Here is a 19,872-nt window from a genome sequence, read left to right on the forward strand (position 1 = left end):
ATACAACAAAAGGAACCAGAAAACATGACTAAATAATCACCAGAATCACATATTTGACCAACAGACGCAAGATTCAATTTGAGTTGTGGAATAAGATAAACATTAGGGAGAGACATGTGAGGTGTGAGAACAGAACCAACACCTGTTAAGGGCATTTGAGTGCCATCAGCAGTCATAACAGGAATGGAGGACAAAGGGGATACAGAGGTAAAAGATGAGGAATCTGGAGACATATGATGGGAAGCACCAGAATCCAAGACCCATTCAGAATGTGACATACCTGAGGAACTGTGAGGCAACTGACCTCATAGTTCATTCTCCCTACGGCCTGTCCCAATCAGCTTCTGAGACTGCAGATCCTGTATACAACAAAAGGAACCAGAAAACATGACTAAATAATCACCAGAATCACATATTTGACCAACAGACGCAAGATTCAATTTGAGTTGTGGAATAAGATAAACATTAGGGAGAGACATGTGAGGTGTGAGAACATAACCAACACCTGCTAAGGGCATTTGAGTGCCATCAGCAGTCATAACAGGAATGGAGGACAAAGGGGATACAAAGGTAAAAGATGAGGAATCTGGAGACATATGATGGGAAGCACCAGAATCCAAGACCCATTCAGAATGTGACATACCTGAGGAACTATGAGGCAACTAGCCTATGGAAGAAGAAGTGGACATTGCTTGTGGCTGCAACGAGAGAAACTTCTGAAATTGCTCAGCCAAAATATTAGGATCAGTAATAGAACCTGGGGAAGCTACTGCTGCAGTATTGTGGTGTTGTGGTTTATAACCCTGAGGTGGTCTATGAGCATTAGATTGTGACTAATTGCCAAACTTCCAAGCTTGGTTCTGCTATCTCAACTTAGGACACTGAGCCTTCCAATAACCTTTCTGCTTACAGAAACTGCACTCATCGAAGCCAACCCTTGTGTAAGGCTTATTCTGATGATTAGAGAATGGCTTAGAAGGCACTGCTAATACTGAAGGATTTAAAGCAGAAAGAATTCCCTTTTCAGAATAAGACTGAAGACGTATTTCTTCAGCCAATAACTCACTAACAACAGAGTCAACACAAGGCAGTGGAGAACGATGCAGAATTGAACCTCTAAGTCCTTCGAAATCACTGCAAAGTGCTGTTAAAAATTGTACCAATCGTTGCTGCTCTCTACGCTTAATATAGGCACCACATGCCTTTAATTCTGCCGATTCTGTAAGAGCCAATCGATCCCAAAAATCTGTCATAGCGGAATAAAACTCTTGGATACTCATATTCTTCTGATGAAGAGCTCGTATGTCATTCTCTAATTGATACTGTTTTGCAAAATTTGATTGTGTGAATAACCTTTGCAGATGATCCCAAACCTCTTTTGTTGTCTCATACTTCGCCAATTGCATACCTATCGAATGCTCAACAGAATTGTTGATCCAAGTAATGATCTTTGCATTATTTGCTTTCCATGTATCTATCAAAACAACATCTCCCTCCTCAACATTCTTAGGTATCATATAAGTTCCACTAACATACCCCCACATCTTCTTACCCTTAAGGAAATTTCTCATCACATAACTCCAATACGAATAATTCTTCTCATCTAACCTCACACTCACAGACTGAAGTGAATCATCTCTTTCAGTAGCCATAATCAGCAATCATAAATAACCAGAATGCAAAAGCAGCGGAAACAAAATACTAAATTGCAGATGCTGAAGGGAAGACGAAATACCAAAATAATTACAGAAACTGTCGAAATACCTAATTTTGCAGAAGTTGGATCTGCGAAGCTGTATTTGGGATTAAGCCTCGTTCCATAAAATCAGCTCTGATACCATGTTAAACTAATTGAGATCAAACACAAAGCGGAGGCTAGAATTCTGAATAATCTGTTTATTATGAATGCATAGGCTTAACCTAAATACAAATAAAGTATATATAGGTTAAACTGAAAGTATTATTCTACCCTTAATAAATAAGATAACATAAATATTATTTAACACATAGGACTGGCATACAATCTACTCTTTTATCTTGAAAAGCTGATTGTTTCACTTAAGACTTCAGATGTTATATTTCTCTCTTATTTACATGGGAAAGTTTTTTTTTTTTGGGAACCCCCAAATGTAAGTGTATAAATTCTGTGTTTAGATTCAATCTCTCCTTGAACTTTTCAAGTTTTGGGAAAATACCGAGTTATATGGACACCATTTTGCTTGACTATCGCATAATATGGATGAATTCTTGGCGACGAGTCTCCCTGTCCGGTCCTTTAAAAGACAATGTTCAAATTCAAGATCAAGATTTTGGCCACTCTGTGTATCAAAATCTTGAAAAAAAAAATATAATTATTAAATTGAATTGTGGGACTAACTCTATATCCCAAATGTCAAAAACCCCTCATTGTTCGTCTAAAAACTAACCATACTTCAAATGTATTTTCTCCCCTTGAATTCAAATTAATTCTTTGAATATCATTCATGATTCTCGCAAGACATGAAATATTAAATAGTATGTATTTATTTAATTAAAAAGGATGTAGTTTAATTTATTAGACTCTAAATTTGCTCCTCGGATATTATTAATTCGAGTGTCACAAAGCTCAGGATTACTAGAGGTTTACTTAGTCGTTAATTTCTAGGTTTTAGAAAATTAGTTAAGATATACATAAGCTAACGTGGATACTTAAAAATATCAAAAAATAAAAAATAAAAAATAAAAAACTAGCATATATCTAAACTCGGATAACTAATTAATTATACATAGAAGACCAAAAAAAAGGAAATTGAAGCATCTTCCTTTCCTTTTGTATAGAGCTTGATCAAGATTTTTTTTTTATTTAGCCCTATTTGATAAAACTTTTTTTTATATTGGTTTTATTGATAATTGTTTTTATTGACATAATATGTATATATACACTATCACCCTATTTTGGCCCCCTAACTTTTTTAACTTAAGAATTATCTAATAAAAAAAATGTAAATATCCACACACTTAACATATAAGATTTTAAAAATATACATTATTTAATATGAAATAATATATATTTTATTAACATATTCTTAATATTTATGATGTATATTGGTCATTTTATATCTTGAGGCCACAAGAACAAAATTTAATCAAATACTATTTAATTATTTTAAACTCTTACAAGTACACATTTCATTCATTGCTCCTAAACGGCATCTAAAAGTTATTTTTTTTTTTTAATTACAAAACCCTAAAGAGCTTGAATACTCATCAAATGATTCACCATTTCCAAATTCCCAAACTAGAGAAAGAAGTGTTCAACTCCAACCCCATGAGCATCACTAGACAAACGTTCCTCTCATGTGCAGTAGCTTGCACTAAACCCGTTTTGAATAATGTCTCCTTTTTTTTTCTTTTTTTTTGTTTTTGGGAGCCAAGGATTGGTCTTATAATGACAATTCCTGGCACAAAAAGGTCAATAATGATAATGACTATTCTCCCTTTTTTGCTTAAACACTCTATTTATCCAATAAAGTCCATACATTCACTCAATTGTAATTCAAATTGGATTTTAAACAAAAAAATATTATTGATTTAATAATAATAATAATTCAATTGACTTTATTTAAATTTAAAATGGTCAAAATCAAGAAAATTAAAAACTATGTATTTTTAATAAAAATAATTAATCCAGAATCTTTTGTGATCTAAATCCGAGAATCAGATCCGATAAATATAGACATACAAGTCTCAATTTCAAAAGCTAAAACTGAAAAAACAAGATGAATTTTCTAACAACTTTGATAGATAAATAAAATAATTATTTTTTCATTTAATATATTTGTTTGTGATTTGTATTTGTTTTTAAAATACTTTTAGAATACTTTTGGAATGCATGCTGTTGATTTTGATGAAAAAGATGATGGATGAATACATGAGAAAATATGAATAAACTTACGGTTATGATTAATTAATTCTTGAGGATAAGACTCAGTTTTATATATAAAAAATTTACCATGTTTATTTGAATCATAAAGAAGATTGATTTTTTAAATAAATATTATATGCTTGATTCAAAACTAAATAAATAACTAAAGAATAAAGTTTTAAAATTAAAAATTAATTTTTATTTCGTTTCTCCTCCATTAATAATAATCTTCATTGTACTCCATTTTTCTATGTTTTGTAAATATTCAAATTAGGATATGTCAATAAATAATAAGGGTTATGCTTGGTAATATATTGATTGAAAAACTGTTATTTGTAATTGTATTGTTGTCTTAATTATTAGAAATTCTCAATTCCTAAAATTAAAGCCAGATTTGTGTAGAAAATTATAAACTTTAAATTCTAAATTATCAAGAAATTTATAAAGTCAATAGTATTATTATTAGTCTCTCTCTTAATTTCTACGGGTGAAAATAATGCATGAAAAAAATATTTTTTGGAGGTAATTATTCCAAAAAATACTACCAATTCCACAAAAATAGAAACCACTCATGTCCGGTAATGCATGAGAAGCTAATAATAAGATATTGCACATCATAAATATTTTTGGCATTAGAATATCCATTCCACCCATTTTGTGGTATAAGAATTTAAACTAAACTTTTGTAATTTGGAAAAATCTAAACCGATGAAAAATCTAATATAAATAGGAAAACAATTCAAACAACTTCTACTAGGCCATCATTGTTGATTCTAGTTAATGTTCAATTGATCATAGTTAATGTTCAATTGCCTAGTAGAAGTTTGGGTAGCCTCACATATTTGTTCTTCAAGATTTGTTTCAAACTCCTCGGCTCATTGGGTTGTTCCTTACATAAGCAATTATCTTCAATTGTCTTTGACAAGGAAGAATTTTGTGGGTCAGCCAATTATATGTCTTTTTCTTACACGTACTTGTTAATGTTTTGAATTATGACTTCAGTCTCACCATCCGTTTTCATGGAAGAGTAATGCAGTTGATTGTATCTAATTTTGCTATTCTAATCTTCTTCTTTTTTCTAGGGTTGTCTAACATGAAAGACCCTCAATTTCTTTCTATGCTTCAAGACCTTAAGAATCAGTATAAAATAATAATCTATGAGCTTTCTTGATTTTTTGTTTACCATTGGTACTTGAAATACCTACAAGCAAAGCAGTGATTGTAATAGTTTTATCGTTAATATTATTATTATTATTGTTATTGGTGTGATATTCGAACTGTTTATTTTAAATCAACAATGTTTTTTTGTATGTTTTTTTTTTTCTTTTTATTTGAGAATATTGAATAGAAGGCAAGTAATCATAATCTAATTCCTTATACATTCAATATAAATTCTCTTCATAATTAACCACCTTTAATAAATTATAAAATTAATAATTTTCTCTACGTTCACCATGATGGATTTATAGGCTTGCTGGTATGAACTCTCTATTCTAAAACTTCAAACCACCAATTTTGAACGCTATAAATTTACGGATGACAAATCCTGTTTTTTCATAATAAGAAATCTTTTTATTTTAAATTTCTAACTCTAATAACCATTTAATAAATTCTTTTTTCTGGTGAGATTTTGTAGTCTCATAATTTGGATTTTGAATCTTAAGCAGTATATTATTTTGTCAGGTTAATCCAGACACAAAACAATTTCTTTGTCTGATTTTTTTGGGTATTTTTTTTTTTTATCAAGAAGATCTCTTTGTGGGGTTCGCTAGTACTGTTGAGATATTTCACATATTTCCATTCCAGATGCTACAAATCGTTGAATAGTTTAAGCAATTGTGATCATATACATGTTCCCTTAAAGCGTGAATGGTTAAACAAGATCCAATCTTGGCCAATTCACCAAGCCATAACATGTCCACATTCAAGGCCGACAAGATGGAGCACTCGCAACTGGATTTTCCAGGAGGATCAAAGGAAATTATTAAATTGGGAAGGAACCAACAATGGCAAGTCGAAGAACGCCCGCCTTGCACAAAAAGTATTCAAATTGGGAATAAAGTTTTAAAATTAAACATTAATTTTTATTTCCTTTCTCCTCCATTAATAATCATCTTCATTGTACTCCGTTTTCCTATGTTTTATACATATTCAAATTAGGATATGTCAATAAATAATAAGGGTTATGCTTGGTAATATATTGATTGCAAAACTGTTATTTGTAATTGTATTGTTGTCTTAATTAGAAATTCTCAAGTCCTAAAATATTTAAAGCCGGATTTGAAGAAAAAATTATAAACTTTAAATTCTAAATTATGAAGAAATTTATAAAGTCAATAGTATTATTATTAGTCTCTTTCTCTTAATTTCTACTGGTGAAAATAATGCTTGAAAAAAATATTTTTTAGAGGTAATTATTCAAAAAAATACTACCAATTCCGCCAAAAAAAACCGCACATGATGGTAATGCAAGAGAAACTAATAATAAAATACTGAACATCATGAATATTTTGGTATTAAGGTAGCCATTTCGCCCATTTCATCGTATAAGAACTTAAACTAAACTTTTGTAATCTGGAAAAACCTAAACCAATGAAAAATCTATTATAACTAGAAAAAAAAAATTCAAACAACTTATACTACACAATCATTGTTGATTCTAGTTAATGTTCGATTATCCTTTAGTTGATGATTAGAAATTAAATTTTTTTTTTTTTAAAGGAATACATAATCTGACCATAATAATTTTGATTTTTAGTAAAATGCATATTGAACATACTTGAAAGCATAGTTTTGAAACCCGACCTGATAGTTGATCTAGTCTAATGATCGGGTCACGGGTTAGATGGATCAAACCGGGTCAACCCAAAAAAAGAAAAGCAAAAGACTATTTGCAGCACCAAGGCATAAGTTACCTGTCTCACTCCAATAGCCTGTATCAGATCTCCCAACATGAACATGGTCAGAAGAACTTAAATTTTTACCAAAGCTTTTCCTGTAGGTCGTCTTGGAGAACGATTAGATATTGATGCTAACTATGATGTTCCTGCCTCAGGTACAAATTTTTTATGCGATGACATGTGAAAAAGTTGGTAGGCACTGATGACTTCTAAATATCCCCCTCGACGCTACAAATATATACCATTCCAGTAAATGAGAATTTCTTCAAGGCATTTGAGCAGAACCAGCACACATACGAGGCACAATACTGCTTCCAGTCCTTGAAAATGGCTCGTGATACCTGGTTTGATGACCAATTTTATACAGTAATGCTTGTTTCCACACTTTTTACCATTTGAAACCTCATATGAAATATTGTCATATATCTTTTTCATCCAGAAAGGGAGAAGTAGAACTTTTATGATCATAATTTTAATACATCTTTTGCAGAGCTATTTCATGTGGGACTCCTTTATGTCTGGTGTGGCAGTTTCTACCATGCGTACATCGCATAACCAAAACGGAGAAAATGAATTTGGTGAAATGGAGTATATGAACATAACTGTGGTGACTTCAAATGAACCGTATGAGATAAATGATTGCTCGAACCCACTCTTTGATGGCCGTCAAGTCCCGAAGTTTAATCTAAAGAAAGGTGGAGTTCGTTTCAGCTCACCCACCCAACGGTTTGCTTGTTTTCTTCAATCCAATTGGCTATGGCATAGGGAAAATCATTTTCAGCTTCATTTGTTCTTAAGCTTTCAGACAAGCTCAAGTCCTTTGGTTTTCATGAGACTAAGGCTGATACGTCTATATTTGTTTTTAAAACAAAAACAACTATATTGTATACATTCTCTTATACGTTGATGGTATCTTAATAACGGGTTCAAGTTCAGATGCAATCATACTGTAATTCAGTCTTTACAGAACAAATTAGCTGCCAAGGATTTGGGTACTCTAAATTACCTCCTTGACGTAGAGAGGCACTTCGATGCCCAGAGGGCATTTATTTAACTCAACAAAAGTATATTACTGATTTACTTAAAAGAGATAACATGGACACAGCCAAACCTTGCAACAGTCCAATGACTTCGAATAATTGTCATCTTAATTCTACAGATGGAAGTCCTTTTGAGGATATCAGCGCCTCTACCAAAATATTGTCGGAAGCATGCAATATCTTGCCTTTACACGACCTGATTTGGCCTTTGATGCAAACAAAGTCAACAAATTTATGCATAAACCTCATGATTCCCGTTGGCTTGCAGTCAAGCGCATATCGCGTACACAAAGTCAATATATTGCAGTTTCAACAGGCTTGTTCATCACAAAAACTGGTGATTTCAGACAACGAGCATATTCAGATTCAGACTGGGCAACTAATAGAAATGATTGGCGTTCAGTTGGTGCATACTACATTCACATAAGTTACAACTTGATCTCTTGGAGTTGCAAACAACAACAACCTACAGTCGCTAGAAGTAGAATACAAAGCAATAGCAAATGCAGCTGCTGAACTTACTTGGATCAAATCAATACTATCTGAACTGGGTCTACCTCTAACACAATCTCCGACTCTATGGTGTGATAATATTGGAGTAACCTACCTCACCTCCAATCCTTTATTTCATGCAAGAACAAAATAGATTTTCACTTTATTTGAGATCAAGTCTGCAACAAATAACTAGTGGTTCAATTCATTTCAAACAGAGATCAGTTAGCAGATGCATTTACCAAGTCATTACCGCTAATAAGATTTAAACAAGTCCAACACAATTTGAATGTCCATGATCTACCCTCTAGATTGAGGAGGCGTGTAAAAATTATTAATAAATTGAACCATTAATAATAATAATAGTAATAATAGTAGTAGTAGTAATAGTAATAAAAAGAAAAGGAGAAAGAAATTAATGAGAACTTTGAAATGGAAGATTAATGTAAGGATTAAACAATGATAAAAACAAATGTCAATGTTAGAGGATCCACCAATGGTATTTCAAACAAGTATAGTATAAACTCTTATTACTCAATTTGAAAACCACACACGGAAGAGGTTCCAATCAGATGATTTGTCATTAATAGCTCATTATAAATTATTAACATGATCATATTAATTATCTTATTTACATAGCACCAAACTTTTAAATATTGTCAGGAATTCATGATGTTAACTGATGTTAACAACAAATCAAGTTCCTTTCATAGCCCAGGTGTAGGTAATACTATACGGTTGGGCTATGAGAGTGCCAAGCATTTGTTGTATCAAGTGTTATACAACACAAATCTAGATTAACCATTTAACAAGCAAGGTATTAAGAATTAGCAAGATAAAAAGATAAGACATGTTAATATTAAACATTAAGGTCCATGTTGAGTTTACACCATACTTGTTCTTACACCATTAGTGTAACCTTTTCACCTTGACATAATAAACTTAGCAAAACATAATGAAGAAGAGAAACATAAATAAACAAAACAAGAACATAAATAAGATACAAGTTAACTAAGGAAAGGAAATGAAATGAAAAGCATAAACAAGAAATTAATGAAACCAAAACTTAAGAATTACAAAAAATATAAAGAGAGAAATAAAGAGCATGAACTTGATCTGAACAACCAAGCTCCTAAATACATGGCAAATGCCTCCTTTTATAGGCCAAAATTCAGAATTATTGATTTGATGATTAATTGTTGAGTGGGTGGCCAACTTTTGACTTTGTGAAAATCTTTATCTTCTTGTCTAAATAAAACGAAAATGCTAGCATCAGAACTGAGTCCACTTGAAATCATGAAAGTTATAGGAAATTGACTCAGATTTCTAGGAAAAAAAATGGAGGTGATTTGGACTTCTAGAACTCCAGATATGGGTCAAACACTGAACAGTGTTCGGGCTGCAGGACAGATTTGAACTTCTTCGTTGTTGCTATAATTTGGACTTGCAAACGGCCTTCTTAGATCTTAATGAAAACATGAAAGTTGTAGGCCTATGTCTTACTGAATTTTTGTAAAAATTTGAGATCATTTTGACATCTAGAACTCGAGATATGACCTAATTACCGAACAGTGTTCTAGTTTGGACTGCACCAACATCTCTTTTCTAAGCTTCACCCCCTCTTTGTCCTTTCAATTTCCATACTTGAACTCATCAATCAATCCTTTAATTTATATGATAGGCCTGCATTTAAGATGAACATTTACCATATATTAAGGCATTTTATAGTATTAGACTTATTATTATAAAACATGTTTTAGTTAAGGAGTTATTGATACTTTAAGTGCAAAATGATGATATAAAACCTTGATAAATATGCACTTTTAAGTACTAATCAGTAGCATAAGGAATTAATGGAAATATACTTTCACAAATCTAGTATTTTCTTATGGTTGTAAACTAATACTTTTTATTTTATCAAGATGGGATTAAAATCGGAATTTTTTCCTATATTAGCACAGTGGGCGAACTTATTTCCCAAACTAGCATAGTTGGGAAAATAATCCTCACTCTAACATAAAAAAAATGATCGTGCAAGTAGTATATATGCAACTTATAAGTTGTACATTTACTATATGCTCAACAACTAGTCATGCATGTAGTAAACGTGTCACCTATAGGTCACGCATATAGTATATGCATGACCATACAGTTAATTATTTTAAAGATAGTTTCTTATTTCTTTTCTTCTCCCCTTACTTCTTTCTTCCCTGCTTCTCCCTTCTCCATATGACACTCTCAACTCATGCCAATTGATCTATGTCTTCACTGTAAAAGACTATATTTCTCTCTTCCCCCATGACAAACCTCATCTTTCTCTCTCTCTTTCAACTGTTTGTTCTTTCTCTAGCCATCCACCCGGGAAACCATTGATCTCTCTCCACTATCGCTGCCACCACCACCTACAAAGCTACCCATTTAACCAATTTAAGGTATATTCACCTTCCCCTATATTATCTTGTTATTTTACTTACTTGGCTAATTTGTGATTTTTTTAGGATAAGGGTTTTAGGGTTTAGGTTAGGGTTTTTGTTGATTTTTCCTAATTGAACTATGATTTGAGATTAATTTGATATAAAATTAGTTAAGTAAGTTATGCATTTTCTTATTTAGTAAGAAAAATCAATGAATTATGTTGTGTTGGTTGTGTTAGTGTTAGGGTTTAGTTTATGATTTTTGTTAATTTTAGATTTTTTTAATGTAACTTGAATAATTTGCTATATTAACAAATTAACATTATGTTTTGTTGTGATTTTCACATAACATATCTTATATAGCAGGAATTTTATGTTATTACAATGGTAAAATCATCGATAGCGATAATAATATCATTTACCATAGAGGAAGTATCGAGTTATGTAGCTTGAGATTAGATAGTTCATTTGATGGATTTATAAATTTAGTGTTGAGGAATTGGGTGAAATCTAGCCGAATTTGATGCTGGTATTACTTAGAGGATGTTGGTGGGCCCATTACTAGTTATATGAGTTTTAAAGCAATGGTTGAGTTAATCACCATAAATGGATTGCAAATATTAGAGCCCTTCTTTAGTAGAAAACCTAAAGTAGAAAACTCTTTCAATTTAGAATTGACTCGGGTCTTAAGTTATAGTTAAAGAACCACAAAATCATCACATGCAGTAGGTTCATGTAAGACAATTAATGATACAATGAACCTAACATCAGTTCAAGAAATGGTGCATATGGAGCCTTGGTTGGGTATGGTAAAGACTATATTGTTATGATGAATCTAAACCGAGTGATTAGAAAAATGATTTTCATGTCGATGATATAGTTGATAAAAATGAGCAAGGTGAGCCAATAAACCAAACAATAAGACCCCTTGTTCCTAAATTTAAATATGTTAGTGGGTTTGCTCATATGATAAACTTTGACTGGGCTTTAAGTCATAAGAATTCATGCTTAAATACTGAGTTGAAGGTTAGACAAATGTTCCGAACTAAGACTGATTTAATTAATGTAGTTAAATGGTGACATGTAAAAAACTCACTTTAATATAAAGTACAATGTTTAACCATAACTTATGTGTAGTTACATTGTAAGCATGAACCATCATTTCAATGATATTTGCGTGGGGAATATCAAAATAATTCTAATTCATTTAAGATTTCAAAATTAAAAGATTCTCACACATGTCACAATCTAATGGTTATAAAAGTCAACCATCATTTGACTCTTATTTTGTTGCTACTATGTTGTTGACCTTTTTCAAACCTAAAATAAGTATTAAAATTGTAACCATTCAAGAAACTATCCATAAAGACTATTTGTATGATATATTGTATAAAAATTCTTGGTTAACTAAACAAAAATTATTGGAGAGGTTGTTTGGATCACATAAGAAGTTTTGATGACATTGATAAGTATTGACGACACTCACTTATATGAAAAATATAAGGCAAAAATCTTGATTGGTTATGCTTTGGCCGAGAAAGAAATGAACAGTAACTGGACATGGTTTTTAGATTTGATTCGCTAACATGTCACGGGTAGACGTATTAGATTATGTATAATTTCAAATAAACATGTGGCAATTAAGAATGTTATGTCATAGATATGGACCTAGCTAGATGGGTATCATCGTTATTGTTCTTGCCACTTTGTAAGTAACTTCAACAAAAAATTAAAAGTTATGGCATTAAAAAAACTATTAGATAAGATGTGTTAAGAGCCTTTAAGATATAAATTTGATATTATATATGATGATATGGTTGACAAGAATGATTAAATCAAAGAATGGCTTGAGATTGAACCGAAAGAAATATGGGAACTCTCATATGATGATGGTTATCGTTATGAAAATATAACCACTAATTTGTCAAAGATTTTCAACAATGTCTTTAAAATTGTTCGTGGTTTGCCTATAACAACTATAACCCAAATTACATTTTTTTAGGATTAATAAATATTTTGTTAATCAAATAGCTGCAATTGATGATTAAATTAGTCGTGATGTATTGTGGCCCTCACAAGTGCTTGTTGAACTTATTGTTGATACATAAAATCAAGATAAAATGTTGCGAGTATATTTAATATCCAGATGGTGTTTTTCAAGTCAAGTCCCCTAGGAATTGGTAGTCGAAGAGAGGTTCAATAAAAAGTTTGGTTTAATTAAAGAATATGTATGTGTGGTACATGGTAGTAGTATTATCAACCATGTTCACACCTTATTGTATGTTGTCCATTGCAACATGTTGACTTTGAAAAATTTATTGACACTTTATTTTATAACACCAATCACAAAAATTCATATGGTTTTTATTTCAAATCGTTAGTTAATATTCCATCATGGTCTGATTATGCTAGGCCACAAGTTGAAGGATGTCCAACTAAATAGAAAGTTGAAAAGGGTCAACATAGATCCACTCGTCTAAATGATTATACTAGTCATAATAGAAAAACAATTCAAAGTGGACAACGTAAGAGAAAATTTTTGTTTTAAATTGAGATTTTTATTTCATATCTCTATATTAAGTTGTTTTTTTATCCTTTTATTTTTTATCCTTTAATATTTTTACATGGGTATATGTCATGGTGCGAGCTAGAATAAGTGGATTTATGTCAAGATGTTGTGGCATACGAGAGGACAAGTTCTCATTATGTTCAAGTCTTGATGATTTCTCAGTCTTGCGATTGCAATACAAGCATCAATCCGAGGATATTTGGGCTCAACGAGTAAGTTAATTTTTTTATCTAACATGGTTATATGATAATTTTAAATGTTGTTAATATTTATGTTTATATTTTTTTATTGAAAATCTCAGGGTGGTCCGGTTAAACCTTATTATTATGCCCCAACAGACCTAGATAACCGTGTTTGTTCTTATGTCATGGATTGATTTCAGCATTATTAGAGAGGTGGAGGGGAGAGACCCACACATTCTATTTTCATGTTGGAGAGATGACACCAACATTATAAGATGTTGTCATACCAGTCAACCTTCTGATAGATGGAACTTCTGTTACAAACCCCACAACTTTTGTTACAAACCCCACAGCTTTCAACAAAGATGATTTATATATTTTTCTATTAGGACAAGGGCCACCTCCTAGGGGATATAAAGGGGATATTAGGTGGACCAAAGGGTGCTACAAAGATTGTATTGTATTATTATACTAGAGCATAATTAATGCATATGTTTGGGCCCAATCTTCACCGATTTGACAAACAATGTAGTTCCATGTTAATTTCTTCCACTGCTAGATAACTTTGTTGTCATTCATAATTATAGTTGTGCTCAACGATGCTTGCATATCCATACCATTAGCTTTGCCATATATGCATGTCATACAAGAAACAAATCAGCGAATGTTTATTATTTCTATAGGTATATTTTTATATTATATTCTATTAATTATTGTTAATTTAAGTATTTTTTTTATTTCCTTATTATGAATATAAAGTTATGGTTAAGAGAGCATCTTCACATCGGTCATCCTGATGTTTGGAAAAATCAGATACCCAACGCTGTTACAAGAAGATGACTCTTAATTGGAGCTCAATAATAATAACTATGAACACATTATTAAATTTAAATTTTCTATGAAAAAATGTCTAACTTAACTATTTAACATGTTAGTTGGGTTGGGGAGAGGTCTAAGCGTTTTACACAAAATCTCACTCATGTTCACGAGTTCTATTGAGACAAGTTGGATTCACACGAGCCTCGCCATATATGCATGAACTCAATTATTCATTTTCTTATTTAACTTTATTTTTGGTATGAGTGTTTTTAATATATATGTGTGTGTGTGTGTGTTTCATGGTTTTATAGGTGATAAAGACATTGTACAACGACGATTTGATTGGAAGAGCATCTTCATTATGCATGAAGGGAAGTGATTTATGGTTAGTGGTACATATGCATTGTTTTGTCATAGTTGAGGTGCATTGCCCTGATCGGGAATGCGTCAGTTTGGATTGCATCAACACATACCTGATGATGTTGACACACTTGATGATGACTTTCATGTTATTAATCGTTGAGGTAAAGAGGAAGATGATTGGTCGGTGATTCATATACAATATGTCAATTTATGGTATGTAAGGAGAGATCACTTATTTACATAGTAGCATCCCTTTATTTGATGTCAATTTGTGGAAGAGCATCTTTATTATGCATGAAGGGAAGTGAGTAATGGCTAATGGTCCCTATATACTATTTTGCCATAGTTGAGGTGCATTGTCTTGATCGGGTAATGCATCAGTTTGGATTACATCAACACATACTTGATGATGTTGACACACTTAATGACTTTCATACTCTTACTCGTTGAGGTAAAGAGGAAGATGATTGGTTGGTGGTTCATGTATAATATGACAATTTGTGGCATGTGAGGAGAGATCGCTTATTTACGGAGTAGCATCCCTCTATTGAGTTAGATCTCTACATGACGTGGTATATGAACATAACAAGGTGATTATAATACCACCATGAGACGTGTTACGAGACATCCACGTGACACTCCATGTCAACTAGCACATAATCCGAATAATTATGATCCTCGTGCACCAAGATATAATAGATTAGGATGCTTGGATTAGTTTTTTTAACATGTAATAAAATTCTTATTTATATCTTATAAATGATAATATAATCTTTTTTAATAAATTGGGTGAATTTTCTAATACACAAGGATTGTAAAGCTATAACCGTAATTCATGATGCTATCAACAATGTTGTTTGTGACGCTTTCAATACTTTGTTTTCATCTTATCATTCTTCACTTAATATGCAAGGGTCAGATAGCTGCAGTTCAAACACAACTTTATGTACTTATGCTACTTGCACAACTATTGTTTGTATGCTAGAGTAAAATTTATTTTTCTAACCAATTCGAAAAATAAATCCTTAATAAATAAAAAAGATTTAGTTCAAATTTACCCCATGTTTTAGTCAATGTAACCCATTTGAATTAAATTGCATTAAATTGTAAAATGACTACTAATTAGACTATTGGAAATGCTTAAGACATTAAATGTTCAAGAAATGCACCAGTTTGGATTGCATCAATAAATACCTGATGATGTTGACACACTTAATGACTTTCATATTATTACTCATTAAGATAAAGAGGAAGATGATTGGTTGGTGGTTCATATACACTATGTCAATTTATGGCATGTGAGGAGAGATCATTTATTTACGGAGTAGTGTCCCTCTATTGAGTTAGATCTCTACATGACCTGGTACATGAACATAACAAGGTGATTATAATACCATCATAAGACATGTTACGAGAGATCCACGTGACACATAATCCAAATAATTATGATCCTCATGCACCAAGATATAATAGATTAGAATGTATGGATTAGTTTTTTTAACATGTAATAAAATTCTTATTTATATCTTATAAATGATAATATAATCTTTTTTAATATATTAGGTGAATTTTATAATATGCGAGTATTGAAAAGCTACAATCGTAGTTCATGATACTATCAACAATATTATCTATGACGCTTTAAATACTTTGTTTTCATTCATATCGTTTTTCACTTAATATGCAAGGGTTAGAGAGCTGCATTTCAAATGCAACCTCATGTACTTATGATATTTGAACAATTTTTGTTTTTATACTAGAGTAAAAATTATTTTCCCAACCAATTTGAAAAATAAATCCTTAATAAATAAAAAAAGATTTGGTTCAAATTTACCCCATCTTTTAGTCAATGTAACCCATTTGAATTAAATTGTAAAATGAGTACTAACTAGAATTTTGGGAATGCTTAAGATATAAAAGACATTAATTTTTTTACAAATAAATAATAAACTAGTATTTTTCAAAAATCTTATAATGATCTGTCATTGAAATTGTTCAAATGTTTAAGGAATAAAAAACAAATTGTTTGAAAAAAAAACTTGTAATTTTGATATACTCAAGGAATAAAAAAATTCAAAATGCTTAGATAAAAAAATTACAAAATGTTTAGTAATTAAATCTTGTCAAGTAAATGATCTTGCGATAGTTACAACGTCGACATTAACGTCTAGAAATTTGTGTGGGGAAGAATCCATTCCATGAAATCACATCGGATGTGGCTCTTGAATTATATTAATGAACAGAGGAAACTATTCACTGGTAGATTGTCTGGCATGAAGAAGAACAAAATATAAGAGAAAAGCATGAAGAACACATAATGACAAGTGTATCTTCATAAGAATTCATACAAGCACAACATGATTAGCTAAACAGAACCTCCCATAGGAATTAACATACAGTAATCCTCCATTTTTCCTAGCAGCTTTACTCGTCTTTCAGTGCATTGACAGGCTTAAAAACTCAATTCTTCCATAGGAATTAACATACAGTAATCCTCCATTTTTACTAGCAGCTTTACCCGTCTTGCAGGTGCATTGACAGGCTTAAAAACTCAATTCTTCCATAGGAATTGACCCACCAGCTGCCACAATCTGTTGCTCCAGCTGCAACAGATACAACATTGCATTTGAAAAACAAGAACACGATTATAAAAGTTGTTTACATAAATAAATGAACATGTCATTGAGCAAGAGTACAGTGACTGTACGCACCCTGATTAGAGCTTCAAGCTTGCTCTTCACGAGACTGTAATCCTGTTTCACTTGCTGCAGGCATCTCTGGCACCTGCAATCCAAGTAACCAAATACATATAATTGAAGCATTAAATATCGCATCACTTAAAAAAATACAAATCCTGGGATTCAATAGCTAACTGAGAAAAAAAGAAATGGAAAATACATTGATGCTAAAAGATAAAACAATCTGGAGAATGAGGTAGAGGGAAATAACTCACCCTTCAACGTTCTGTTCCTCACAGAAGCTGCGGAAAGCGATGCAGTCGTTTTTAACTCTCTGTGCACCTATGCTGTATAACACAAAATCCATTTTTTCACCCAAAGTGAGCTAAAGAATCCATCTTTTCTCAATCAAACAAAAATGAGCTAAGAAGAAGGGGATAATTGTTAGCATTCTGTGTCTAATTTTCCAGGTCGTGTCTTAGATCTGAACTGTTTTTTGTGAGGTTCGATGCTCTTCATATGGTTTTAAAGAGGACATGATACTTAAATCAACGATTGCTTGTTTTAGTTCTATAGGAAGCAAACATATACCTGGAGCTGCTACCCTTCAACTGGTGAACATGAGCATCAACCTTTTTGAAGTCTACACTTTGCTGTTCTCTATAAAAGAAGAGGTAAAACAAAACCCATTTCGAAAAACAAAAATTGTAGCAATATAAAAATACAGTCAGCTAGCTAGAATCAACCATAACCAAAAAGAAAAGCTCAGAACTTTTAATCAACATCAAGCAGTTCAGATGTTTGAGAGAGAGTGAGAGAGTCTCCTTACAAGGCAAAGGTGAGATCACTCAGAAGCCTCTCAGAATCTTCAAAGAAGAGAGATACCACTTCAGCAACAAAATCTGGGTTGCTCTCGTCTTGCAGAAGCTGAAGCTGTTGAAACTGGGCATCCAGAAACCCCTTCATCCACCCAAAAAAAGAATAAGAAAACTGAAAAGCAAAACAAAAAACACAGAATACAAAACAACAGAGATAAGAACTATAGAAAGTCCACAAATTTTTTAATTTTTGTTTTTTTTTTTTGCACTACCTCTCTAAACAAGGACTTGGTATATTCAACCCATGCTCTCTGCATCTGAACAACCTCCATCCCTTTAAAACTCTCGGACAAAAAGAAAGAAGAAAAACACAGTTCTTTCTTAAGCTACGACAACTCAACGCAGCTTTGTGGCTTAAATTTACAGATCTTGTGGGAGTTATTGCACAATAAAAGTGGGTAATAGAAATAGTATAAATGGTATGGAAACGGAAAGCTTGAAAGGGATTTAGTGAATTTTAATGTAGAAATGGAAAGATTTTTGTTTGCTTTTTGGCTATCAGGTGAGTAAACCTTTCCTTCCTCTCTGGATTTGTGCTAATAATATGCCTGTGTTCTATTTTGAGTCTTTTTTGCACCAATATAATTAGCTCTTGTGTTGTACCATCATGTAAAGCAACCCCAACCTTATTCCTTCATCTTCATCATTCTAACTTTACTTCTTGTGGTATTCCTTTAAAAATAAATAAATAAATTATTTCAATTTGCAGTACAAACTATTGGTTCTGGTTGCAAGTTCACACATGGGGTTTGACTGTGACTTCAACCATGTAATATAACACTAGTTTGATTCCCCTGGTCTGCGGAATGGAGCTTCTTTTTTTTTCTCTACACTTAAAAAAGTATGGATGTTATTTTTATCATATTAAAAAAATTAGCTATAAACTAAAAAGTTTGTAAATGCATTTATAAATAATAATAAATTTATTAATTTCAATGAAATATTGAGTTGAGATATTAAGATATTTAAAATAAAATGAATATATCTTCAGCTAAAATTTTTTATTCTTATCATGATTAAGATATACATGTAAATCAAACATATAAATTAAAATTACATCTCAAATGATAATTCTTAATCTTAATAATTAAAATATACTACCTTACATTTTCATTTCATTATTTTATCTCCTTTAGACGAATCTCGCTAACATACATTTAATTTCTCAATAATGTAAAGTTAAAAATATTAACATCAACATAACCTTTTTGATATTTTTAGCATCTATAATCCAAGAAAAAAAACATAACACCACATGTTGTCAATATCAACATAATCTATATTAATATTATTAGCCTAAAAGTTCTAGTAAACTAATCAAGCTCTTAATAATATTGATATCACTAACTTCAATGATCCATAAGAAAAAACAAGCAATAAGTAATGTCGATATCAACATAATTCATGTTGATAATTTATATTGATATCATTAACTTCCAAGTTTCAGTGGGATAATCAAGTTATCATTATGATTGATATCAATATAACCTGTTGATACTATTAACTTCCATAATTCAAAATAAAACACAAACATCAAGTAATGCTTATATCAACATAATCCATTTTGATATCATTAGCCTCCAAGTTTCAATAGGCTAAATAAATTAGAATTAATACCAATACCAACATAAAC

General features: G+C 31.5%; 1 protein-coding gene across 1 annotated transcript; it reads right to left on the bottom strand.

Moving 5' to 3' along the window:
• Window positions 1-16,877: 16,877 nt before the first annotated feature.
• Window positions 16,878-18,961, bottom strand: LOC118034560 (histidine-containing phosphotransfer protein 1). The gene is made up of 6 exons (XM_035039894.2): window positions 18,452-18,961; window positions 18,191-18,321; window positions 17,953-18,021; window positions 17,637-17,708; window positions 17,395-17,467; window positions 16,878-17,286 (listed from the first exon to the last, which is right to left on the bottom strand). Exons 1-6 carry the CDS (start codon window positions 18,509-18,511, stop codon window positions 17,227-17,229), a joined length of 465 nt encoding a protein of 154 aa, XP_034895785.1. The 5' UTR covers window positions 18,512-18,961; the 3' UTR covers window positions 16,878-17,226.
• Between the last annotated feature and the right edge of the window lie 911 nt (window positions 18,962-19,872).

Source organism: Populus alba, chromosome 10, assembly GCF_005239225.2.
Source record: "Populus alba chromosome 10, ASM523922v2, whole genome shotgun sequence".
Taxonomy (NCBI): domain Eukaryota; kingdom Viridiplantae; phylum Streptophyta; class Magnoliopsida; order Malpighiales; family Salicaceae; genus Populus; species Populus alba.